The sequence below is a fragment of the Aphelocoma coerulescens genome, unplaced genomic scaffold (assembly GCF_041296385.1).
Source record: "Aphelocoma coerulescens isolate FSJ_1873_10779 unplaced genomic scaffold, UR_Acoe_1.0 HiC_scaffold_77, whole genome shotgun sequence".
Taxonomy (NCBI): Eukaryota; Metazoa; Chordata; class Aves; order Passeriformes; family Corvidae; genus Aphelocoma; species Aphelocoma coerulescens.
Window position 1 is genome coordinate 631535 of NW_027184063.1, and position 20413 is coordinate 651947.

Here is a 20413-nt window from a genome sequence, read left to right on the forward strand (position 1 = left end):
CGGACAAACGGCCCCGGCGCTTCAGTGCAGCGGCAGCAGCGGCAGCAGCGGCAGCAGCGAAATCCGAATCGACTCAACAGACTCTCCGTTTCTTGCTCTTGCTCCTCCTCTCCCTCTGTTCCGCACCTTCTCCCCGCCTCCTCTTCCCCGTGTCCCCCTCCTCTCCCGGTCTCTCCCCCTCCCCCTGCCGGGCCGGGCCATGCCCCAGGCCCGCCCCCGGCCCCGGGCAGGGCCGTCCCCTTCCCGGCCCCGGGCGTCCCGCCGCGGTCTCGCCTCCGCCCGGCTCTCGCCGTCCTGGCTGTGGCGCTGCCGGGCGGGCATCGGTGCCCGGGGCTGGGGCGGCATCGCCACCCTTTGGCTCCGCCTGTCCCGAGCCCGGCCCCGGCCCCGGCTCCGCCCTCGGCTCCGGGCCCGGCTCCTCCCGGGACCCGCGGAGGACACCCGGGGCGCGGCTGCTCCCGCCGCCTCCTCCGCTGCGGCTTCCCCGGCCCGAGCTCCGCCGCTCGGCAGCGCGGCCGCCGGCCCCGAGCCGCCGGTGTCCCGTTCGGATGGGGATGCCCGGGCCGGGGCGGTCGGGGGGCGGTCGGGGAGGAGGACAAGGACGAGGACGAGGACGACGAGGACGACGAGGACGACGAGGACGACGAGAAAGACGAGGAGGACGAGGACGAGGACGAGGACGAGGACGAGGACGAGGACGAGGACGAGGACGAGGACGAGGAGGGCGGAGAAGGAGAAGGAGGGTGCAGGAGGAGGGCGGGGGAGAAGGAGAAGGAGGGTGCAGGAGGAGGGCGGGGGAGAAGGAGAAGGAGGGTGCAGGAGGAGGAGGGCGGAGGGGGAGGAGGCCGGGGCGCGGCGGGGCGGGCGGCGAGCTCAGCCCGCTGCTGCCCCTTGCTCGCAGGTGGCCCTCAAATGCGTGCCGCGGGACCGCGTCCGGCACTGGGGCGAGCTGGTGAGTGAGCGGGGCCAGCGGCAGAGGCGGGGCGTGCCGGGCGGCGAGGAGCCGGGGCCCGGCGGGGTGGGAGCCGCCGGGAGCCCCGGAGGGAGAGCGGGCGGGGGTGAGCGGGGGGCGCAGAGCGTCCCGGGCTGGGTGAGGGGTCCCAGAGCCCCGGCACGGCCTCAGCCCCACCGACGGCACCGTGCTCCTCCCGCAGCCCGACGGCGCCCGTGCGCCCCTGGAGATCGTGCTGCTGGACAAGGTGTCCACTGGGTTCCGTGGTGTCATCCGGCTCCTGGAGTGGGTTGAGCTGCCCAGCAGCTTCTTGCTGGTGCTGGAGCGTCCGGAGCGGTGTCAGGGCCTGTCGGGTTTGCTGGCGGAGCGGAGGTTCCTGCCCGAGGAGGAGGCGCGGGGGCTGTTCGGCCAGGTGCTGGAGGCCGTGCGGCACTGCACCAGCTGCGGGGTCCTGCACCGGGACATCAAGCCCGAGAACATCCTGCTCGACCTGGCCACCAGGCAGCTGAAACTGATCGACTTTGGCTGCGGCGCCTTTCTCCAGGACACAGCCTACACTCAGTTTGCAGGTGAGCCCTCCCAGGGGATGCTCCTGGGCATCTCATGGCCCAGCCTGGGTGTAGTAGCACCGGGGCTTCCCCTCATTGTTGCCAGGATGGGATTAATTCTTGAGCCAAGTTGCTTTTGGGTGGGGCTGGGAGGAGGCAGTTCCCGGCCCTGCCGGCAGCCTTCAGCACCCACTCTGCCCTGGGCTGGGGCTGGAGCGGGGGCAGCCAGCCCAACAAAATCCCTCATGGGGGTAGCAGAGAGGGGGGTCAGACTCCGTGCACCGGCCGGTTTGGTGTGCAGGCGAGGAAGGGCCTGGACTGCTCCGCTGCCCTGGTTTGCCTTGGCTTATTGATGTTTCTTGGGGCATTGCAGGCAGGGAGGAGAGTGGGTTTTCCCCACCACTGGGTGGGTTTTTCATTTGCATGTCATGGTTGGGCCTCCCCAGGGCTTCCGCTGCCCTTTCCCAACACCAGCGGCCTCTTTTCCAACACCAGTTTGTACACAAGTCCCAGGTGCTGGCGAAAGGGCAGCGGGTCATCCCGTGTGCCACTGGTGTAGCCCCTGCGTGCCCAGGGATGCTGGGGCGAGGCTCTGGGAGCAGCAGCATCCCCTGATGGACTCGGTCTGTGTTCCACAGGAACCCTGTTGTACAGCCCACCCGAGTGGATCCACCACCACCGCTACCACGGCGAGGCAGCGACGATCTGGTCCCTGGGCCTCCTGCTGTACCACCTGGTGGTGGGGAAGCACCCGTTCAGGAGGGGCCAGGAGATCATCTGGGGGCGGATCCTGTTCCCACGATGGCTCTCTCCCGGTGGATCCTCATCTCTGCAGCACGGGGGGAATAGCAGGGCTGGGAGCCAGCAGCGGGCTCAGGAGCATCCCGCTCTGGCAGCTCTGAGGAGGTGGCACATGTCCTGCTCTCCTGCTGCCCTCCAAAGCACAGAATGCATGGGCAAGTTTAGGCCCAGCTCTGGGCACAGCCAGCATGGCCTGGGCACGGGAACGGGGGGCAAAGCGGGCGGGATCCTTCTGCAGCTGCCTGGTGGTTTCTGGTTTCTGTGCCCAGAATGTTCTTAAGAGGTGCTTGTCCATGCAGCCCTTGGACAGGCCGTCCTTGGAAGAGCTCTTCAGTGCCCCTTGGCTGCAGGGTGTTCATGTGCCCTAGAGGATGGCAGGGACCCACGGGCACAGTGTGATCCAGGGGCCTGGCAGGTCAGGCCCCACACATCTCTTGGCAATCAGTGGCAAAGCAAAGCAGACTATTTTGTCCTGTCAGTAGCTCTGAGCAGGGAGCATCAGAAGGGAACACGCAGCTCTTGGGCTGCAGCTGAGCTGGAGGCCTGCTCTGGCAAGCACTGGGGGCCACCATCCCCCCCTGGTTTTGTTTGTCTGGTTCATTGATGGCTGGGGCCCTGGGCAGAACCCTGAGAGCCTGGTGTGGCCCCAGGGAAGGAGAAGGAGCCCCTGGAGAAGCTGTAGCAGGTGGGGCTGCTGCTGCTGGAGCCACCAAGGACGAGCTCAAGGACGACAACCTCTTCCTGGAGCTGGCCAGTGGCAGCTGAAGATGATGGACTTTGATTCTGGCACCTTCTCCAAAGACACGCTCCACGGCCAGTGTGCAGGTGAGTCCAGAGCCAGGGGGATGCTGCCAGAGCTGGGCATGGCACGGCCTGGCCAGGCACCAAAGGTTCCCCCTTTGCTGGGGCGGCTGCAGGGAATTCTTCAGTGGCTGCCAAGCTGCTTTTGGGCTCTGGGCAGCTGCTGAGGAGGTGGCTGTGCCATGGCTGGCTGCAGGCTGGGCACATGTCCTGCCCTCCTGCTCTGCTCCCAAAGGCAGCAATGCTGGGCAGCTTTGGGCCCTGCTCTGAGCACGGCCAGCACGGCCTGGGCACTGCAGGCCGCTGGGACAAGGGGACAGGAGGCTTCAGCTGACGGGGGGGTTCTGGTTTCTCTCCTTACAGCCGGGCTCTGCGGATGCTGAGGCTGCTCTGGGCTCCTCCAGGGCTCTGCTGGGGCTCAGCCCCGCGCACCGCTGGGCCCGCTCTCCCCTCACAGGGCTCTGACAGCTTTGCATCAGACGAGCCCCTTGCGAGCACAGCAACGGAGCTTTCTGCTTTTGCAGGTGAGTGAGACTCTCATGCAGGCCAAGAGCTTGCAGTCAGGGACACACATCCCACTGGCAAGAAGCCAAACTCTGCACAGTCCCAGCTGAACGCCTGGATCTGCACAGGGGGTTCTGTCTGTCCCACTCTTCCTTTCTTTTGGGCTGGAATTGTGCCATTGCACTTTCTTCCTCCTCTAGAAGTGCCATGAGTGGGCCCAACCTGGCAAGTGGGCCGTGTCCCTGAGGCAGTGCAGTCTGGAGCTGATGGATGAAGAATTGCCCTTCTCCAGTGCCAAACCAGAGCAAAAAGCCCTAAGTGGGACTTGGTGTCTTTAAGAACCCCCTGACAATTTCCAAGGGAATGTGCAGCTCATTGGCAGGGTGAGAAGGAAGGGCATCTTCTCAGTGAGTTGGGGTGGGACAGAGTTTAGATTGCCAGTCCTGCTCGGAGCTGGCAGAGCACAATCAATTTCCTATTGCTTCAACCACAACTTAAAATAACAATGTTGGAAACAAAGCCCAAAATCTTTGAAAAAGGACTGCTGAGGTCAGTAAGATGGATCAATGCAATCAGCATATTTACAAATACCTGAGTTTTCTTTTTGAAAAGATCAGTTACCTCTTAATCCAGAGTTACATAAGACTTTTCACTCCACATTTGGGTTTTGGTTTTATGTTTCATAATATTTTCTGGTCTTTTTCTTTTGTTTTTTTCTATTAATTAAACCTAAAACATCCTAAATGATGGAGCAGCACTGCTGAACACGGGGACACGCAGAGGGACCAGAAGCAGCTGCCTTTGTCCCCCTGCAGCTCCAAGGCCCAATCTCAGAGCAGACAGGGCTGGCAGAGACTGGCAGGCTCCCTGCTTGCTGTGCTGCCCCACTTGTGAGCGGCCCAGCTTTGCGTGAGGCACAGGGAGAACAAGGGGCAGCTCCCTGCCAGCCCCGCAGCCCAGGCACCCCTCGGGCCCCGGGGCTTGGGGCACTGTCAGCACCCGCTGCTCCAGCGCCCGCTCCTGCTGGCACTGACAGCAACACCCAAACTGTGGCTGATCCCGAGGGAGCAGCAGCAGGGCCTGGATCTGATCCCTGACTCTGGGGCAGGGCTGGACAAATGACCCCCACAGCAGCAGCAGCAGCAGCAGCAGCAAATGGAGCTGACTTTCAGCACAGCCCCTGCCGCTGTTCCCTCCTGTTGGCAGCGGTGCCACAGCAGCCTGGGGCACCTGGGAGCCCTCAGTGCCAGCAGGGACTGGAGATGGCAGCCCTGGGCTCCTGCAGGGTGTGCAAGGAGCAGAGGTGGGCACTCCCTGTCCATGTGGAGCTTGCAGGTGGAAAAGGCTGCTGTGAGCAGGCAGCTCCAAGGGCAGAGAAAGGAGGGTCTCGAGCACTGGAGCTGTGCCAGTGCCACAGCCCTGGGCAGCAGCCACCGAGCCCCGGGGGCACAGAGGGCACAGCAAGAGGGACAAAAGCAGTCAAGGGCACAGACTGGGAAGGGCGAGAGCTGGGAGCAGGAACAGCTGCTTCATTGCCCTCTTGGAGAAAGCTCTTGGCTGTTTCAAAGTGCTGAAAGGCGTGAAGGGCACAGAGGAGGCCACAGCAAACAATGCTCCTGTTTTCACAGCCTCCCCTCTCCGTGTGCCAGAAGGAATTGGATGAACTGTATTCTTCTCTCCGAGTCGTCTCGTTCAGCATGAGCAGCTCAGCACCAGGAGCTGAAGGAGCTGAAGCCTTAGGCCACAAGAGCTGAGCAAGAGGAGCCTTTTTGACCAAAGTAATGCTGGTGCCATGGACCTGGCTGAATGCAGCAGACAGAATCCTGGAATTGCAGAATCCTTTCTGTTAGAAAAGACCTCTGAGCTCATCAAGTCGAACCATTAACCCAGCACTGTCAAGCCCAGCACTAAACCACGTCCCTGAAGTGCCAAGGCCTGGACAAGAGGCCTGACTGAGGCCTGAACAACAGGCCCTGAGCCAAAGGTGACCTCTGGATGAGCCTTCCAACCAAAGGTTATCTTTGTATCTGCTCATTACCGAAATTTCCGTGATCATTAGCTTTGTGATTGATGTATCCTCTCGTCAGTGAAACATGTATTGACCTTTCTGTGTTTAGAATCCAGACAAGGCCATGAAATCCGACGTCTGGCCTTGTTTGGGGCTGTATGGTCAAAGTCAGCTCCCTTGGCTCCTCCTTGAGCCCTGGCCAGGCTTAGGAGGAAGCCAAGAGGAGGATGAAAGCAGATGTTCCCGCACTAGAAGTGCTGTCAGGTTGTTTCTCCAGCACTGTCAAAGCTGGGCCCTCTCCCAGCAGGGTTGGAGCCTCAGCTGTGGCTGGAGGCAGCTGCAGGAATTCCCAGTGTCCGGGAGTGGCTCTCCAGTCCTTGGCTGGGACAGCTTCCCCCAGCTGATGGGTGGCTCTGGGTGATGGTGAAGTCTGAGGGTAACTGGGGCTGGATCTTGGTTAATCACTGCAGGCAATCTTTGGCACTGATGATTGGGGGCATTGCTGAGCCGCTCCTGCTGTGATTCTTTGCTGCTTTGAGCTGTAGCAAATGACGCAGTTCCTTCAGTTGGTGTCTGTGTCTTTGGTGCTGGCCCTGCCCACTGGTACAACAAAATTGGCGTAGTCTGGCCGGATCACACCAAAATGTCGCTTTTTAAATGTAAATGTAAGGAATCAGTCCTGTCCGAAATCCCGGATGGGAAGAGCTTCCCTGGAGTTCGCTGGCTCTGGAGTGGGCTGAGGTCGGAGCACCGTGTGAGCAGTGGGGCAGTCGGTTAAAAGGAGCTGAAGCGCTGAATGTCTTAAAATGCATCCCGAAATTGGATATGGAAAAAGGAAAAGAGCTTGTGGGTTCGGGAAGAGGAGGATGGATTTTGTTAACAGCGTATTGGAAACAGCACCAACAGAAGGAGCAATTGTTGTTGGAATGCTCCCACATGGAGCAATAGAAGAAGTTTTTAATCTTGAGCTCAAATTTCTTTGTGCAAGTGAACTAGTATAATATCCTAGTTTATATATCTATAAAATAATATTTATATTGTATAGATAATAAATAATAATGTGAAATAGTGCTGACAATACAAATTCTTTAGCCATGGCTGCTCAGGGATGTAACACTAAATACCCTCCAGAAAATGCTTGGCCAGGACCCAAAGGTCACTGGTAAATTTTGTGAGATTGCACACAATGAATAAAGGAGGAAGGGATGGAATTGGCTGTTTTTATAGGGTTTGCTGATACTGTGATCTGGAATGCTTTGTCTGTTCCTGTGAAAAAGACAGTGATGAAGACTGCTGGGTTTTTCATATCCCAGACTATCCACAAGCTGCAGGATTGGTTGAACAGATGGAGGGGTTGTTAAAAGAGCAGCTGAAAAAATGAGGAGATGGGAACCCGTCCCGATGGAGAACCCATCTCCCAGATGTGCTCCATACCCTTAACAACGGCCCCGCTGGGGAAATGGAAACCCCTGGGTGTGCCCGGCTGCACCCAGTCTGCAAATCCACCCATGGACAGGGAGACTTGGACTTCCTGGGAAATCCTTCTGGGTGCGATGGGCCCTGACAGGGCCACCCCAGAGGCTGCAGGGCTGGGCCTTCCTGCATTAGGATTAATTGGGATAAATCAGAAGCAAGTGAGAGTTATCAATGCAGGAATAGGAATTCAGATTCCTCCAGGACACTTAGGTTTGATAACTGCTCGCTGGAGCTTGGCCCTGCAAAGCGTTCATGTCATGGGAGGAGGAATTGATGCAGATTATCAAGGAGAAATCAAAGTAATGCTGTTAAACGATAATGAACAAGATTGGATTATTTAACTCCATGACAGGCCAGCACAATTCTTGATATTGCAGTTTTATAAACAATTGTGAAAAAAGGAGATCCACCTCAAATGACCACTGTTGGTGGAGATAAAGGGTTTGGATCCAGCAATCCTAATAATGGAGCCAGAGTGTGGGTCCAGAGGCCCAATGGCCCTCCCGAGGCAGCTGAAGGAACAGCTCCGGGGAAAGACAGCACTGTTTGAATCCTGGAACCTGGGCAGAACGATGGGAATGTGTCCCTGCAGCCAAGTGTTCTGTGTGAAAACAAGGAGATGTTACAGGATATTGTTTTACAGATCCTGCCAGACCCAATCTCCCTGTTTGCCCCCAATGGCCCCCTTTGGAAAAGCCACGGGGCTCCGTGTGAAGGCTGATGTGACTCTGAGTGACTTCCACATGAATTCCAGCCAGGAGCCTGGGTGCCCCTCAGGGACTGGGACCCGGCACCTCTCCAGCCAAAGGGGAAAGGACCCACCAAGCCTTGTTACCCCTGACACCGCGGTAAAGCTGAACAGCAAAGGACCTTGGGGGCATTATTCTGGAATTAAAAAGGTGCCAGCTCCATGGACAATGGAATTATTGTTCCTAACCCGAATGAGACTGAGGAAAAAGAGTGATGCCTCCCTTTAGGGTACTTCAGCAACAAACACAAGCAAGAGTTTAATGTTAAGAGAGCATTTCCCACCCAAGGAGTGCCTTGGATTTCAGAAAGCCAAAGATTCTGGTTCACCCTGTGCCCCACATGCGCTGCCTCGTCCTGTGGAGTTCACATTAACGAGCTAAATTGATTATTAGAAGAAGCAGCAAATGATACTGTTAAAATATCCAACAGCACATCCTGTGAGCTCCAACAAACACGAACGGGGGCCCTGCAGACCCGCATGGCCTTGGATTATCTGCTTGCTGGCCAAGGAGGAGCCTGGGCTATTCTAGGACAGGAATGCTGCACTGTTATCAGGGATGGGTTTGAAGTCCAACAGTCAGGAATCACCTTGATGGAAAGAGCAGTGGAAGAGTGGCAGAAAGAAGAAAATTCTTCTTGGTGGGATTGGCTTTGGGGCTGCCAAACTGGAGGCTGCTGCGAAATGCATTTGTGGCAGTCACTGTAATCACTGCAGTGTGAGCACTTGGTGTGTTTTGATTCCATGTTAGAGCTGTTGTGACACTTTGTGCTGGGAAATGGAGCACTGAGACTTGTCTAAAAAGAGACACAGTCTCTAGAAAAAAAGGGGATTTGATAAATAACAGAGAATAGCAACTAATGAGGCTTGTTTTAAAAGGAATGTGAATTATAGCTGTGAGTGATGACTTTGAGCAGCACTTAATTGGAGAACAAGATGCAACGCCTTTATGCCTAATACCTAAATCTAAGACTCTGTTATTGAAAGAATTGTTGTGAAGGTTGTAGTTCATCTCTAGGTCAAAGTAGCAATTGAAGTTCCAAGGTCTGAACACCAGGCCCTGAGTGAGGCCTGAACAACAGGCCCTGGGCCAAAGCTGACCTCCTGATGAACATTCCAACCAAAGGTTATATTTGTATCCCACTCATTAACTCATTAACAAAGTACTATTAACAATATGTTCTATGTACCTGTGCATTGGTGAAACATAGATTTACCTTTCTGTATGTAGAAACTGGACAAGGCCACATCTGGCCTTGTTTGGGGCTGTATGGTCAAAGTCGGCTCCCTTGGCTCCTCCTTGAGCCCTGGCCAGGCTTAGGAGGAAGCCAAGAGGAGGATGAAAGCAGATGTTCCCGCACTAGAAGTGCTGTCAGGTTGTTTCTCCAGCACTGTCAAAGCTGGGCCCTCTCGCAGCGGGGTTGGAGCCTCAGCTGTGGCTGGAGGCAGCTGCAGGAATTCCCAGTGTCCGGGAGTGGCTCTCCAGTCCTTGGCTGGGACAGCTTCCCGCAGCTGATGGGTGGCTCTGGGTGATGGTAAAGTCTGAGGGTCACTGGGGCTGGATCTTGGTTAATCACTGCAGGCAATCTTTGGCACTGATGATTGGGGGCATTGCTGAGCCGCTCCTGCTGTGATTCTTTGCTAATGATTATGTGCTTTGCTGAGCTTATGCTTTTGTAATTCTTTGCAGATTTGCATTTTATAAATTGCACAACCCCTTCAGTAGTGTCTGTGTCTTTGGTGCTGACCCTGCCCACTGGCAAAACAGGGCCCCATCCTGCCTGAGTGTTACCTGAGAAGACAAAAACCCTCACTCCAAATGTCCCCCCTTCCTCCTTGTTCCCCCACTTTATACACTGGCCATGATGTCCTGTGGTCTGGGATATCCCTGGGGTCAGTTGGGGTCACCTGTCCTGGCTGTGACCCCTGCCAAGCTCCCCCTCACCCCCAGCCCCTCCCCAGCGTGGCCGGACGAGGGGCAGGAAAGGCCTTGGCTCTGTGCAGGCTCAGCAAGAACAAAACCATCTCCGTGTGAGCAACGCTGTGCTCAGCACAGAGCCAAACACAGCCCCAGAGAAAGGCCTGGCAAGGAAATTCCCTTTGCCCCAGCCCACAGCAGCACCCCATGGCCATCCACCATCACCACGGCTCCACGGGTTCCTTTCCATGGCCCCGGCCCTGGCCACGGGACCTTGGGCTGGTGGCCACGGCAGCCGACTGTGGCCCAGGGCTCAGTGCCCATGTCCATGGCAGCAGTGCCCGGCCACGGGCCCTGAGTGCAGGTGACCGTGCCAATCCCCATGGCAGCGGGGCCAAGCGTTGGTGTCCGTGGCACCAAAGTGAGGAACGGGTCCCTGTGGCCGCTGCCGTGGCACCTGAGGGCATCAGCGAGTGTCAGTGCAATTGTAGCTGGCACCAGCCCCGGCACCGCTCTGTCCTGAGGGCTGCCATGGCGGCCGAGGGCAGCCACAGGTCTGCGGGCAAGTGGCCACGGACCCTGAGTGCAGCAATGGGTCCTGAGGGGGTTTCCAAGGGAACTGGAACTGATGAGGGTTGCCATGGCATCCAACCCCCTGGGATGTCACACAGCCACCCTGGGATGTCCCACAGCCACCCTGGGATGTCACAACCACTCGGTGATGTCATAGTCTGCTCTATGATGTCAGACCTCTGCCCTGTGATATCACAGCCTTATCTGCAATGTCACAGCTCACTCTGTGATGTCACATAGCAACCCTGTGATGTCATATCCACTCGGTGCTGTCACACCACCTGTGATGTCACAGTCCTCTCTGTGACATCACACATCTGCTCTGTGATGTCACAGCTGACTCTATGATGTCATACAGCCCCCCTGTGATGTCACAATCCACTCTGTGATGTCACAGCCTGTTCTGGGATGTCACATGACCACTCTGTGATGTCACACAAACACCCTGTGATGTCACAGCCTCCTCTGTGAAGTCACAATTGCTCTGTGATGTCATAGTCTGCTCAATGATATCTGACCTCTGCCCTGTGATGTCACAGCACCACTCTGTGATGTCACAGAGCTGCTCCATGATGTCACAGTAGAATCTATGATATCATACAGCCACCCAGTGATGTCACAACCCACTTCCTGATGTCACAACCCACTCTGTGATGTCACAGCCTCTTCTGGGATGGCCCAGCCCTCTCTGTGATGTCACACCAATACCCTGTGATGTCACAGCCCACTCTGTGATGTCACACAGCCCCTTTCTGACATCACAGCTGCTCTGTGACACAGGCACAGAGGTGTTACCAAAACTTCAGGGAAACAAAACCTCCTCAGCACCAGCGCAGCACGAAGCAGCAGCATTCTTTATTGGGCCGGATGCACAAGGGGAGAGCCCCTCCCAAGGTCGTGTGTGCCGAGTTCAGGAATGTTCCTGTTTGCAGACTGTGTTTCACAGACTCATTCCCAGATTGTCCCACAATAAACACACACACAACAATCATTGCCCCAAAATCATTGCATATTTCCCCCACCCCTTTGCACATCCGTTCTTCTGCCCTGGGGATCTCTTTGGGGGTCCCTGGTGGTCGGTGACCCCAAAGCCAGCCCTGACTGCCCGGTGAACTGGTGAAAGTTGGCACACCTGGGCTGGTTGCTGCCTACAGAATCAGCCTTGTGCGGTTCCATGGCCAGTGGCTTTTGGAGAAGAAGCATTGTATGAACCCACCAGGTGCAAACGGTTTTTCATCTGGCAAATTTCCCCCCTTGGAGGGTTGGGAAGCTTCTCTTCCCTTCAAGCCTTCGTAAGCCTCACTCTGCTCCTTTACTCACATCCCACGAGTTCCTCAGCTGCTTTCACAACCATGTTCTTTACACAGCTCAAAGCAAGTGTCACAAGCACAAGTATTGCTGGGATCCCAGTTAGACTTTGCAAAAGTCAGGCCAACCATCAGTCAGGGAAAATCCAAGCCCTTTAAATATTTTATCCAAACAGTTACTGTCTAACCCTCCCCTTAATTCCCTGCTGGATGCAGCAACTGATTTTATCCTCTCCCCCTGATCATCCCATCCAGCATCACATTTGGAATGTGCACACAACAAGTGCTGCTGTTCCAGTTCAAGAATCCACATACTCCCTGTCCATGTCACAGCAATAGGGCTAAAACCAATCTGCTCTGTGAGGTCATTTTAGCTGTGGCTGGCAATTGTTCCTTTATTTCAGCAAACCCCAAAGGAGCTGCATTCACTCAGGTTTCCATCTGCAGAGCCCAATGGTGTGTGGCTGCTCTGTTCCTAAAGGCAGATCTTTGTGAAGCAGAGATGGATTCTAAAATCCATCCCGCTGTAGTTCCCGCACTGGGATGTTTCCAAGTTCCATCCCCTTTAACCTTTCCCCACAGTCGGGTTCCCGGTGGTGACTCCTTGCACGAGGGATGGAACGTTAATACCCCCAGTGTCCATGGTGCTCCTGATTCTCCCAGGGCCAAACGTGTGCTCCAAATTCCATCACTTCCCACCCATCCTGGGGCTCCTAAGGATCTGACCGTGTCCTGCTGACACTCTGTGCCTCTCCAAGGCTCGTTGGTTGTTGGCTGAGCCCAGGTGTCACTGAGAAAGGCAGAATCATTTCTACAAACACAGCCTAGCCTCAGAGCCTGGGCCACAGCCAGGAGCTGCTGGACCTCAGGATTCCAAACAGCTCAAGTGTCTGTCCCAGGGCAATTCCACTTTTCCTTTGTCCTGGGATCCTTTGGCCTTGACCTTGTTAAATCAGGATATTTTATACCCACCTGTAAGGGGTCCTGTGGGAGGCCTGGGCTCCCTTTCCAGCCCAGACACCCCTGAACTGGCTGGAAACATTCCCATTGTCCTGTCTGAGGGTGATTCCATACTTCTGGAATTTGACAGCCCCAGGGGGTATCAGTGCAATCTGTCAGCTGATCAATATTTCCTGAGGTAATTTCCAGATCCAGTTTGGAAATGTTACAATTCTCAGCAGTATCGTTCTTATGTGCCCATGGTAAGGAATATTCTCCTTCCATCCCTGTCCAGGTGCCCTGGGTGCTATTTCCTTCCACAAGCGTTCCCAGATTTTTGTTAAATTGCTGACTGAAGCTCCCCACGGAACTGGATTTTCTGCACAGGTTGGTGTTGGCAAACAAGCTGTTACAGGGGTCACATTCTGTCATTTGCCAACATCTTGCACTGACTTTGAAAACCACATTTCCCTTCCCAGAAGTCAGGAACATCGTTTCTATTATTATTATAGATACACAATTATTGATCATCTTCATCTAGATCCAATAAATAGTATCCCCTTAGAAAATCCTATTCAATACCTAAAACAATAGGATTTATGCAAAACCCCAAACTCCACGGTGTCAGTCAGTCTTGTTTCTGCTGTATTTAATGTGTGCTCGCTGGTTTTACCCACATGTGATGAACCCCGAGTTTGATTCCTTCTACCTTGAGTGCAGGGTAGGTTACCAGGAGGACTTGAGATGGTCCCTTCCACTTTGGCTGGATTGTTCCAAAATTCCAGGTTCTGATGCACACCGCATCTCCTGGTTGGAAAGGATGTACAGGCGAGTCCAGCCCCAATGATCTGTTGAGAACCATGCACCTTTTAAGGCTTACAAGAGTTAGTCCCAGTGCTATTAAATATTCATTGCAGCAAAACTTCTGAGACTTCCCTTGTCTTGTTGGTGCCACATGGGAAAGCTTCTGGCCATCCAGAAAAAGGATCCACCAATGCCAAAATGTGCCAGTCCCCCTTCTGCCTGGGCAGTTCTGCAAAATCAGTTGGCCAAAATCACCTGGTGATTCCCATGTAACGAGCCCTGGAGGCAGCCTTCTTCCTTCAAAACCAACCACATCTTTCTCAACAACTGATCTATTATCTTTTGCCATTTTTGTGCTTACTAGATGCCTTTGTAAACTGGCCACCATATTCTCCATTTCCTAATGTGTTTCCTGATGTTTTAGTTCCGTTATACATTAATTGTGGAGCTACAATTACCTGCCCACACGGGGTTACCAATCACCTGCTGGGATTTTCCGTAGCTGCTGCTGATGGGGCTGACTGCCTGTCCTGATCACTGGAATCTGGCTTTTGTTGCAGAACATTCAAGTTTTTGCCAGGTATTAGTGCAAGGAGAGCTTTTTCAGCACCCTCTTGAGCTGTTTGGTCAGCCAATGGATTCCCTGGATTAACTGGGGAGTCTCCAAACCCATGGGCTTTACAAGGGCATCAGGGCCACTTCTTTTGGCTTTGGCACACTCTGCAGTAGGTGACTGATTTCTTTTTGTACTCACTGGAGACCTCTGTGCCCTTTCCTTCCATGTGGCTCCCTGGGCGTCTATTATTCCAAACCCATAGTTCAAATCAGTCCATATGTTCACCCTTTTTCCTTCAGTGATTTCTAGGAAAGGTCATTCATTCTGCTTTTTGTGCTGATGTGTTCAAAGCTAAAGCCTGGGTTTCTATGACCTGGGTTGAGGTTCCCACTGCACACCCAGCTGCCCGTTTTCCATCCGTACCACGCTGCTCCCACCAGGGTGCAGGTCCAGTGCTGGCTCCTGCATGGGATTGCTCTCGAGGTCCCAGAGTCTGCCAGAACACACTTGTTCCATGGATCCCAGGCAGCCATAGCACAAAGACTCCAACCCTTCTCTTAGAAGGGACTCGAACACTTCCCTGTTCCAACCTTGGGTACCTTGAACCAAACCCTGCAAAGCTTTTGCTGCACCTTACAGGCAGGTCAACAGTTTACAGCGGGAAAGGAAAAGGTGCCTTTATCTTACCAGGGGTCTTTCTCTGATTTCCTTTGGAGCAGGGATCAAAGGTTCTCCCCAGAATCCTTCAGTGCTGCCTGCAGGTCCTGCCATCCCTCAGATCTGTTGAAATTCAAGAGGATGAGGCCACGGGGTGTCCCAATGGTGCCTTGGTTCCATGGGCCCCACAGTGTAACCATGGTGTCCTTGGTTCTGCAGTGTCACAATGGACCCTTCATTCCATGAGGCCCCACAGTGTGGCAATGGTCCCTTGAGTCCATGAGGTCCCACAAGGTCACAATGGTCCCTTGGTTCCATGGCCCCGCACTCTCACAATGCTCTCCTTGGCTGCACAAGGTCCCGTAGTGGCACAAGGGTCTCCTTGGTGCAGAGACCAGGGCAGAAGGGTTCCACAAGGCCCCAGAGTGTCACAAGGATCTCTTTGGATCTGCAGTGTCAGAACTGACCCTTGGTTACACGAGATCCTCCTGTGTCCCAAGGGCTCGTTGGTTCCACAGGGCCTGATTCTCTGACACTTCAGAGATGGTGTAGGACAGTTTCTATTTTCCCGCAGTTTGGTGACGAAAGGAGCACGCTGGGCAGAGCACAGAGATGCTGCTGCTGTCTGCTCAGGGGAAAGGGTCCAACAAGGCTGAGGGGCTGGGAGGCTGCTGGAAGGGCCGTGCCCCACATGGTACAGCTTTCCTGGGAGGCAGGGAACAGCAGGAGAGACACGCACTGCCCCACAGAGCAGCTGGGAAGGGGGACACTGGGCATGAGGAGGAGGAAATGTCCCTCCCAGGGCAGCGCTGGGGCAGGAGAAGCATCCAGAGGGAGGATGAGCTCAGGGCATGTGTGTGTGTCCAAGGCACAGAGGGTGAGGCTGGGCACAGCTCAGGCCAGGGCTGGAGGTGGCAGGGCAGAGCTGGTGGTGGGGCAGCGAGATGGGAGTGTGCAGCCTGCAGGGACACAGCAGCAGCGGTGGGAAAGCGCAGGACAAGCTGTGCTGGACATGGCCAAGGGCCCTGGCAGGGCTGGCAGTGCCCAGGAGAAGCCAAGTCTTGGTGCCCTGGGGCACAGCAGCGTCTGTGCCACCAAGGGCTGGGAGGAAACACCTTGTCCCGAGGCCCTGGGAACTCCTGGCACAGCCCCAGCAAGGCTGGGCACTGTCAGCCCCTTGTCCTGCCCTCAGCATCCCCCCACATCCCAGTGGCCTCAGGGATCTGCTGGAAGGAGTCCCTGGGGAGCCTTGGTCACGAATGGCCCTGGGGGCTCCTGAATGCTCCCAGGGACTGCAGGGTTTTCAAAGGACTTTGGCTTTGGCTTTTGCCTGGGAGTCTCTGAGAGCTTTGTGCAATCCTGGCCCCCAATTATCTGCTCTAATGAGTCCCTGGAGATTCTTTGTCAGTAACAACACTCACTGGGGTTCATTAATGCTTTGAGATACTCCAGGGTAATTAAAGCACCTCTTTTTGACACTGAGTCTCTGAGAGGTTTCTGCAGTCATGGTCCCCAATTATCTGCTTTAATCAGTCCCTTGAGAGCCTTGGTCATTAACAACAGTTCATTAATGCTTCAAGGTACTTCTGGTTTTTCTAAGGTACTTTCCTTTTTCCACACTTGAGTCTCTGAGAGCTTTGTGCAGTCATGGTCTCCAGTCCTCTGCTTTAATCAGTCCCTTGAGTGCTTTGTACAGACACACATGTATTGGCAGCCACTGAAGAATTCCCTGCAGCCGCCCCAGCAAAGGGGGAACCTTTGGTGCCCGGCCAGGCCGTGCCATGCCCAGCTCTGGCAGCATCCCCCTGGCTCTGGACTCACCTGCACGCTGGCCGTGGAGCATGTCTTTGGAGAAGGTGCCAGAATCAAAGGCCACCATCTTCAGCTGCCACTGGCCAGCTCCAGGAAGAGGTTGTCAGTCTTGAGCTTGTCCTTGGTGGCTCCAGCAGCAGCAGCCCCACCTGCTACAGCTTCTCCAGGGGCTCCTTCTCCTTCCCTGGGGCCACACCAGGCTCTCAGGGTTCTGCCCAGGGCCCCAGCCATCAATGAACCAGACAAGCAAAACCAGGGGGGATGGTGGCCCCCAGTGCTTGCCAGAGCAGGCCTCCAGCTCAGCTGCAGCTCAAGAGCTGTGTGTTCCCTTCTGATGCTCCCTGCTCAGAGCTACAGACAGGACAAAATAGTCTGCTTTGCTTTGCCACTGATTGCCAAGAGCTGTGTGGGGCTGTTACCTGCCAGGCCCCTGGATCACACTGTACCCGTGGGTCCCTGCCATCCTCTAGGGCACATGAACACCCTGCAGCCAAGGGGCACTGAAGAGCTCTTCCAAGGACGGCCTGTCCAAGGGCTGCATGGACAAGCACCTCTTAAGAACATCCTGGCACTCTGGGCACAGAAACCAGAAACCACCAGGCAGCTGCAGAAGGATCCCGCCCGCTTTGCCCCCCGTTCCCATGTCCAGGCCATGCTGGCTGTGCCCAGAGCTGGGCCTAAACTTGCCCATGCATTCTGTGCTTTGGAGGGCAGCAGGAGAGCAGGACATGTGCCACCTGCTCAGAGCTGACAGAGCGGGATGCTCCTGAGCCCGCTGCTGGCTCCCAGCACTGCTATTCCCCCCGTGCCACAGAGATGAGGGATCCACACAAAAGGAACCCAACCAGGAGCCCACACTTTCATTGCCTGCCAGAAATGGGTCTCATTTTGCTCTGCATTCCTTTCCTAGCAGGGGTTATCTATTAAAAACAAGAGAAGAAAGAAAAGAACCAGAAGAAGTATGAGAAATAAAAACAAAACCCAAATGTGGAGTGAAAAGTCTTCTGCAACTTTGGATTCAGAGGGAATTGGTATTTTTTAAAAGACAACTCAATTATTTACCTTTTTTTTTGTTTCATTCAGAACTTACACTGTTTTCCTTCCTTCCTTCCTTCCTTCCTTCCTTCCTTCCTTCCTTCCTTCCTTCCTTCCTTCCTTCCTTCCTTCCGAATTCCTTCCTTCCTTCCGAATTCCTTCCTTCCTTCCTTCCTTCCGAATTCCTTCCTTCCGAATTCCTTCCTTCCTTCCCTAACAAGCCGCTTCCCAACCCATTGAAGGGGTGCAAAGCAGCAGGATCCCCTTCCAATTGGGGTCCCCTCACCCTCCAAAAATGTGGGGACTTCGCCTCAGTCCCACAAATTGCGGGAGGCTTACAGCACCTGCCCCAAAATCACTGCAACCTCCCAGAAACCACTTAGAGGCCCCAAAATTGTCAAAAAGCAGCAGGAGCCTCCCCAAAAGCAGCTCCTGCTTTTCCTCCCTGGAGTGCCCCACTCCAAGTGCCCAAACCACCCCATCCCATCACACAGCACCCCTCCCCATCCCATCCCACCCCTCCTGGACACCAATTCCCCTTCTGTGGCTCCTGACTCCCCACAGCCGGGCCTTGGGGCTGACGGATCGAGCCATTTGGGGCTGCCATCGACACATTGGGGCTGGCATTGAGTTTATTGGAGGCACCCGCTCAATCCCTCCATCCCAAATGGGAGCTTGGAACCTCTCCTCAGCCCTTGCTGTGCCCATGGGCTCACCTCAAGTCCCAAAATGAGAGCCAGGGCCCCACAGCCCATTCAGAACCTCTCAACATTGCCAGAAACAGCAGCATCCTTCCCAAAATGGGCTCCCCGGCTCCCTGACAATAGGTCCCCCATCTGTAGGTGACTAGGGACAGGCGTTCGGAAGATATCGCGTTGTATGGGACAGGTCAAACCCCTCCCCTCTACAGGTAATAGGTGAGCAGAAGGAAGTGATGTGCCAAACCCAGGTTATTTAACCCTATGTAATCCATGAATAAACGCCATTTTGCCACCCACCACATTGGTGTCTGTGAGCTGATGGTCCGAACGACCTGAGGTGGTCGTCGTGCCGTTCCTGAACCAGGTCGCTACGCCTCCGAGAGGCAACAATTGGTGCCGAAACCCGGGATCCGGAATCGGGATCGGGAATTCGCCTGGACGGGTGAACGGCGGCCGGTGCGGCAGGACCAGCCCGGCGGGGAGGACGCTCCCGGACCAGCAAGGAGGATGGAAGCTCTTGCGAAGGTCGTATCTCAGATTCATAAGCAATGTGGTATCGATTGCAAACCGAAAGATTTTACACTCGCTCTTGCGAGGCTATTGGAAATTGGGGTCATAGACTGACCGGTGGATATCCTCCACCCAGAAGTATGGGACAAATGTACTACGGCTCTAGCTGATGAAACAATGTCCTCGGGTTCGGGGAAATACCTTAAATTATGGGGAAAAGTTGTGCAGGCTTTGCGTAAGGCCCTGCGAGAGCAGGAGACCTGGAAAGCCGCACGGAACTGTTTGCTGGCCACACCGCGGTTGGGAGTTGGTGCGGCCACGCAAACTACAGATGAAAGCTGCCCTGCCGAGCGCACAGACTCGCAGGAGCAAGCACCCTCTCCACGGCCCCCCAGCCCAACCCTACCTACAGAGGGAAAGGAGCAGGCGCAGTCATTCTGGGGAGGGCTGGTGGAGGAGGCCAGGGGGGCTGCCATTAAATCGGAGTCCGAAACGGCGTGGGCGAGACCCCCGCCCTATGCCCCGCAGAATGGCCCCGACCCCGGAGGGCATGGGGGAGGGGGGCGCACACGGGGCCGGGAGGGAGCGGGGGAGGTGCACCAGGTAACACAGACACGGCCGGAGGGAGCGGGGGAGGTGCGCCAGGTAACACAGACACGGCCGGAGGGAGCGGGGGAGGTGCGCCAGGTAACACAGACACGGCTGGAGGGAGCGGGGGAGGTGCGCCAGGTAACACAGACACGGCTGGAGGGAGCGGGGGAGCTGCGCCAGGTAACACAGACGCGGCCGGCGGGATCAAAGAAGGTCCGCTGGATGCCACAGACACGCGTGAACGGAAAAGGGGGGGGGAAATCCCGGAGGGGGAACCAAGGCCAACCCAGAGCGCTCACCCGGAAACATGCCCTCATATAGCAAGAGCCTCCCTCAGCAGGAGGCGGGGCGAGCCCAGGGGGAAGGAGCGGCCCAATCCTAAGGGAAAGGGGCGGGGTAGGAGCCCGGGGAAAAAGCTCCGGAGCCTGGAAGTATCCAGTCAGTCGACTTCCTGCTCCGAGTCGGACTATAGCTGGAGCGAGTGGCTTGACGAATGGTCCGTAACCGACTCCGACTCCGACAAAGATGATTTCAGAATAGATAAAAGCTATAACCACCGCGCTCCTACTCGGGCCAAGGGGAAATTTGAAAAAGAACGTACTCCGCTTACAGACTGGAGAAAGATAAAAACAGCCTGTGCTGAATGGGCCCCTTCAGCCACGCTAGCTTTCCCGGTCCGAGTAGGAGGGCAAGCCGGAAACCAGAGGACTTACTCACCGATAAATCCTAAAGATATACAAGCAATTGTTAAAGCAATTGCAGACAGAGGGATTAATTCGGCTATGGTTTCCACCCTCATCGACAGCCTTTTTGGAGGGGATGACATGCTCCCATTTGACATTAAACAAACCTGCAGATTAAGTTTTGATGGGGCAGGGATGATTGTTTTCAAACAAGAGTGGGAAGACAATTGCACAAAGCAATTAGCCCTAGTAACTGGGGCAGACCACCCCCTCCACGGCTCCAGCCTGCAGCGGCTAATGGGCACGGACCCGACCATGATCACCCCCCAGGCGCAGGCCGAGGGCCTACGGGCCCACGAAGTCACGGTAACTACCCGTGCCGCTAGAGAAGCTATCCGCTCTGCTTCCAGAGTTATTGCTAGACCATCGCCATGGTCCACAATAAAGCAGAGCAAGAACGAAAGTTTCACACAGTTTGTGGACCGCCTC

At 55.4% G+C, this 20413-nt stretch overlaps 1 protein-coding gene across 1 annotated transcript; it reads left to right on the plus strand.

Moving 5' to 3' along the window:
• The first annotated feature begins 199 nt into the window (after positions 1 to 199).
• LOC138102476 (serine/threonine-protein kinase pim-1-like) lies at positions 200 to 2669 on the plus strand. Its single transcript, XM_069000175.1, has 7 exons — positions 200 to 535; positions 592 to 724; positions 873 to 952; positions 1155 to 1521; positions 2139 to 2315; positions 2448 to 2451; positions 2567 to 2669. The coding sequence occupies exons 1-7, from the start codon at positions 200 to 202 to the stop codon at positions 2667 to 2669; spliced, it is 1200 nt and encodes a 399-aa protein (XP_068856276.1).
• Positions 2670 to 20413: the final 17744 nt, after the last annotated feature.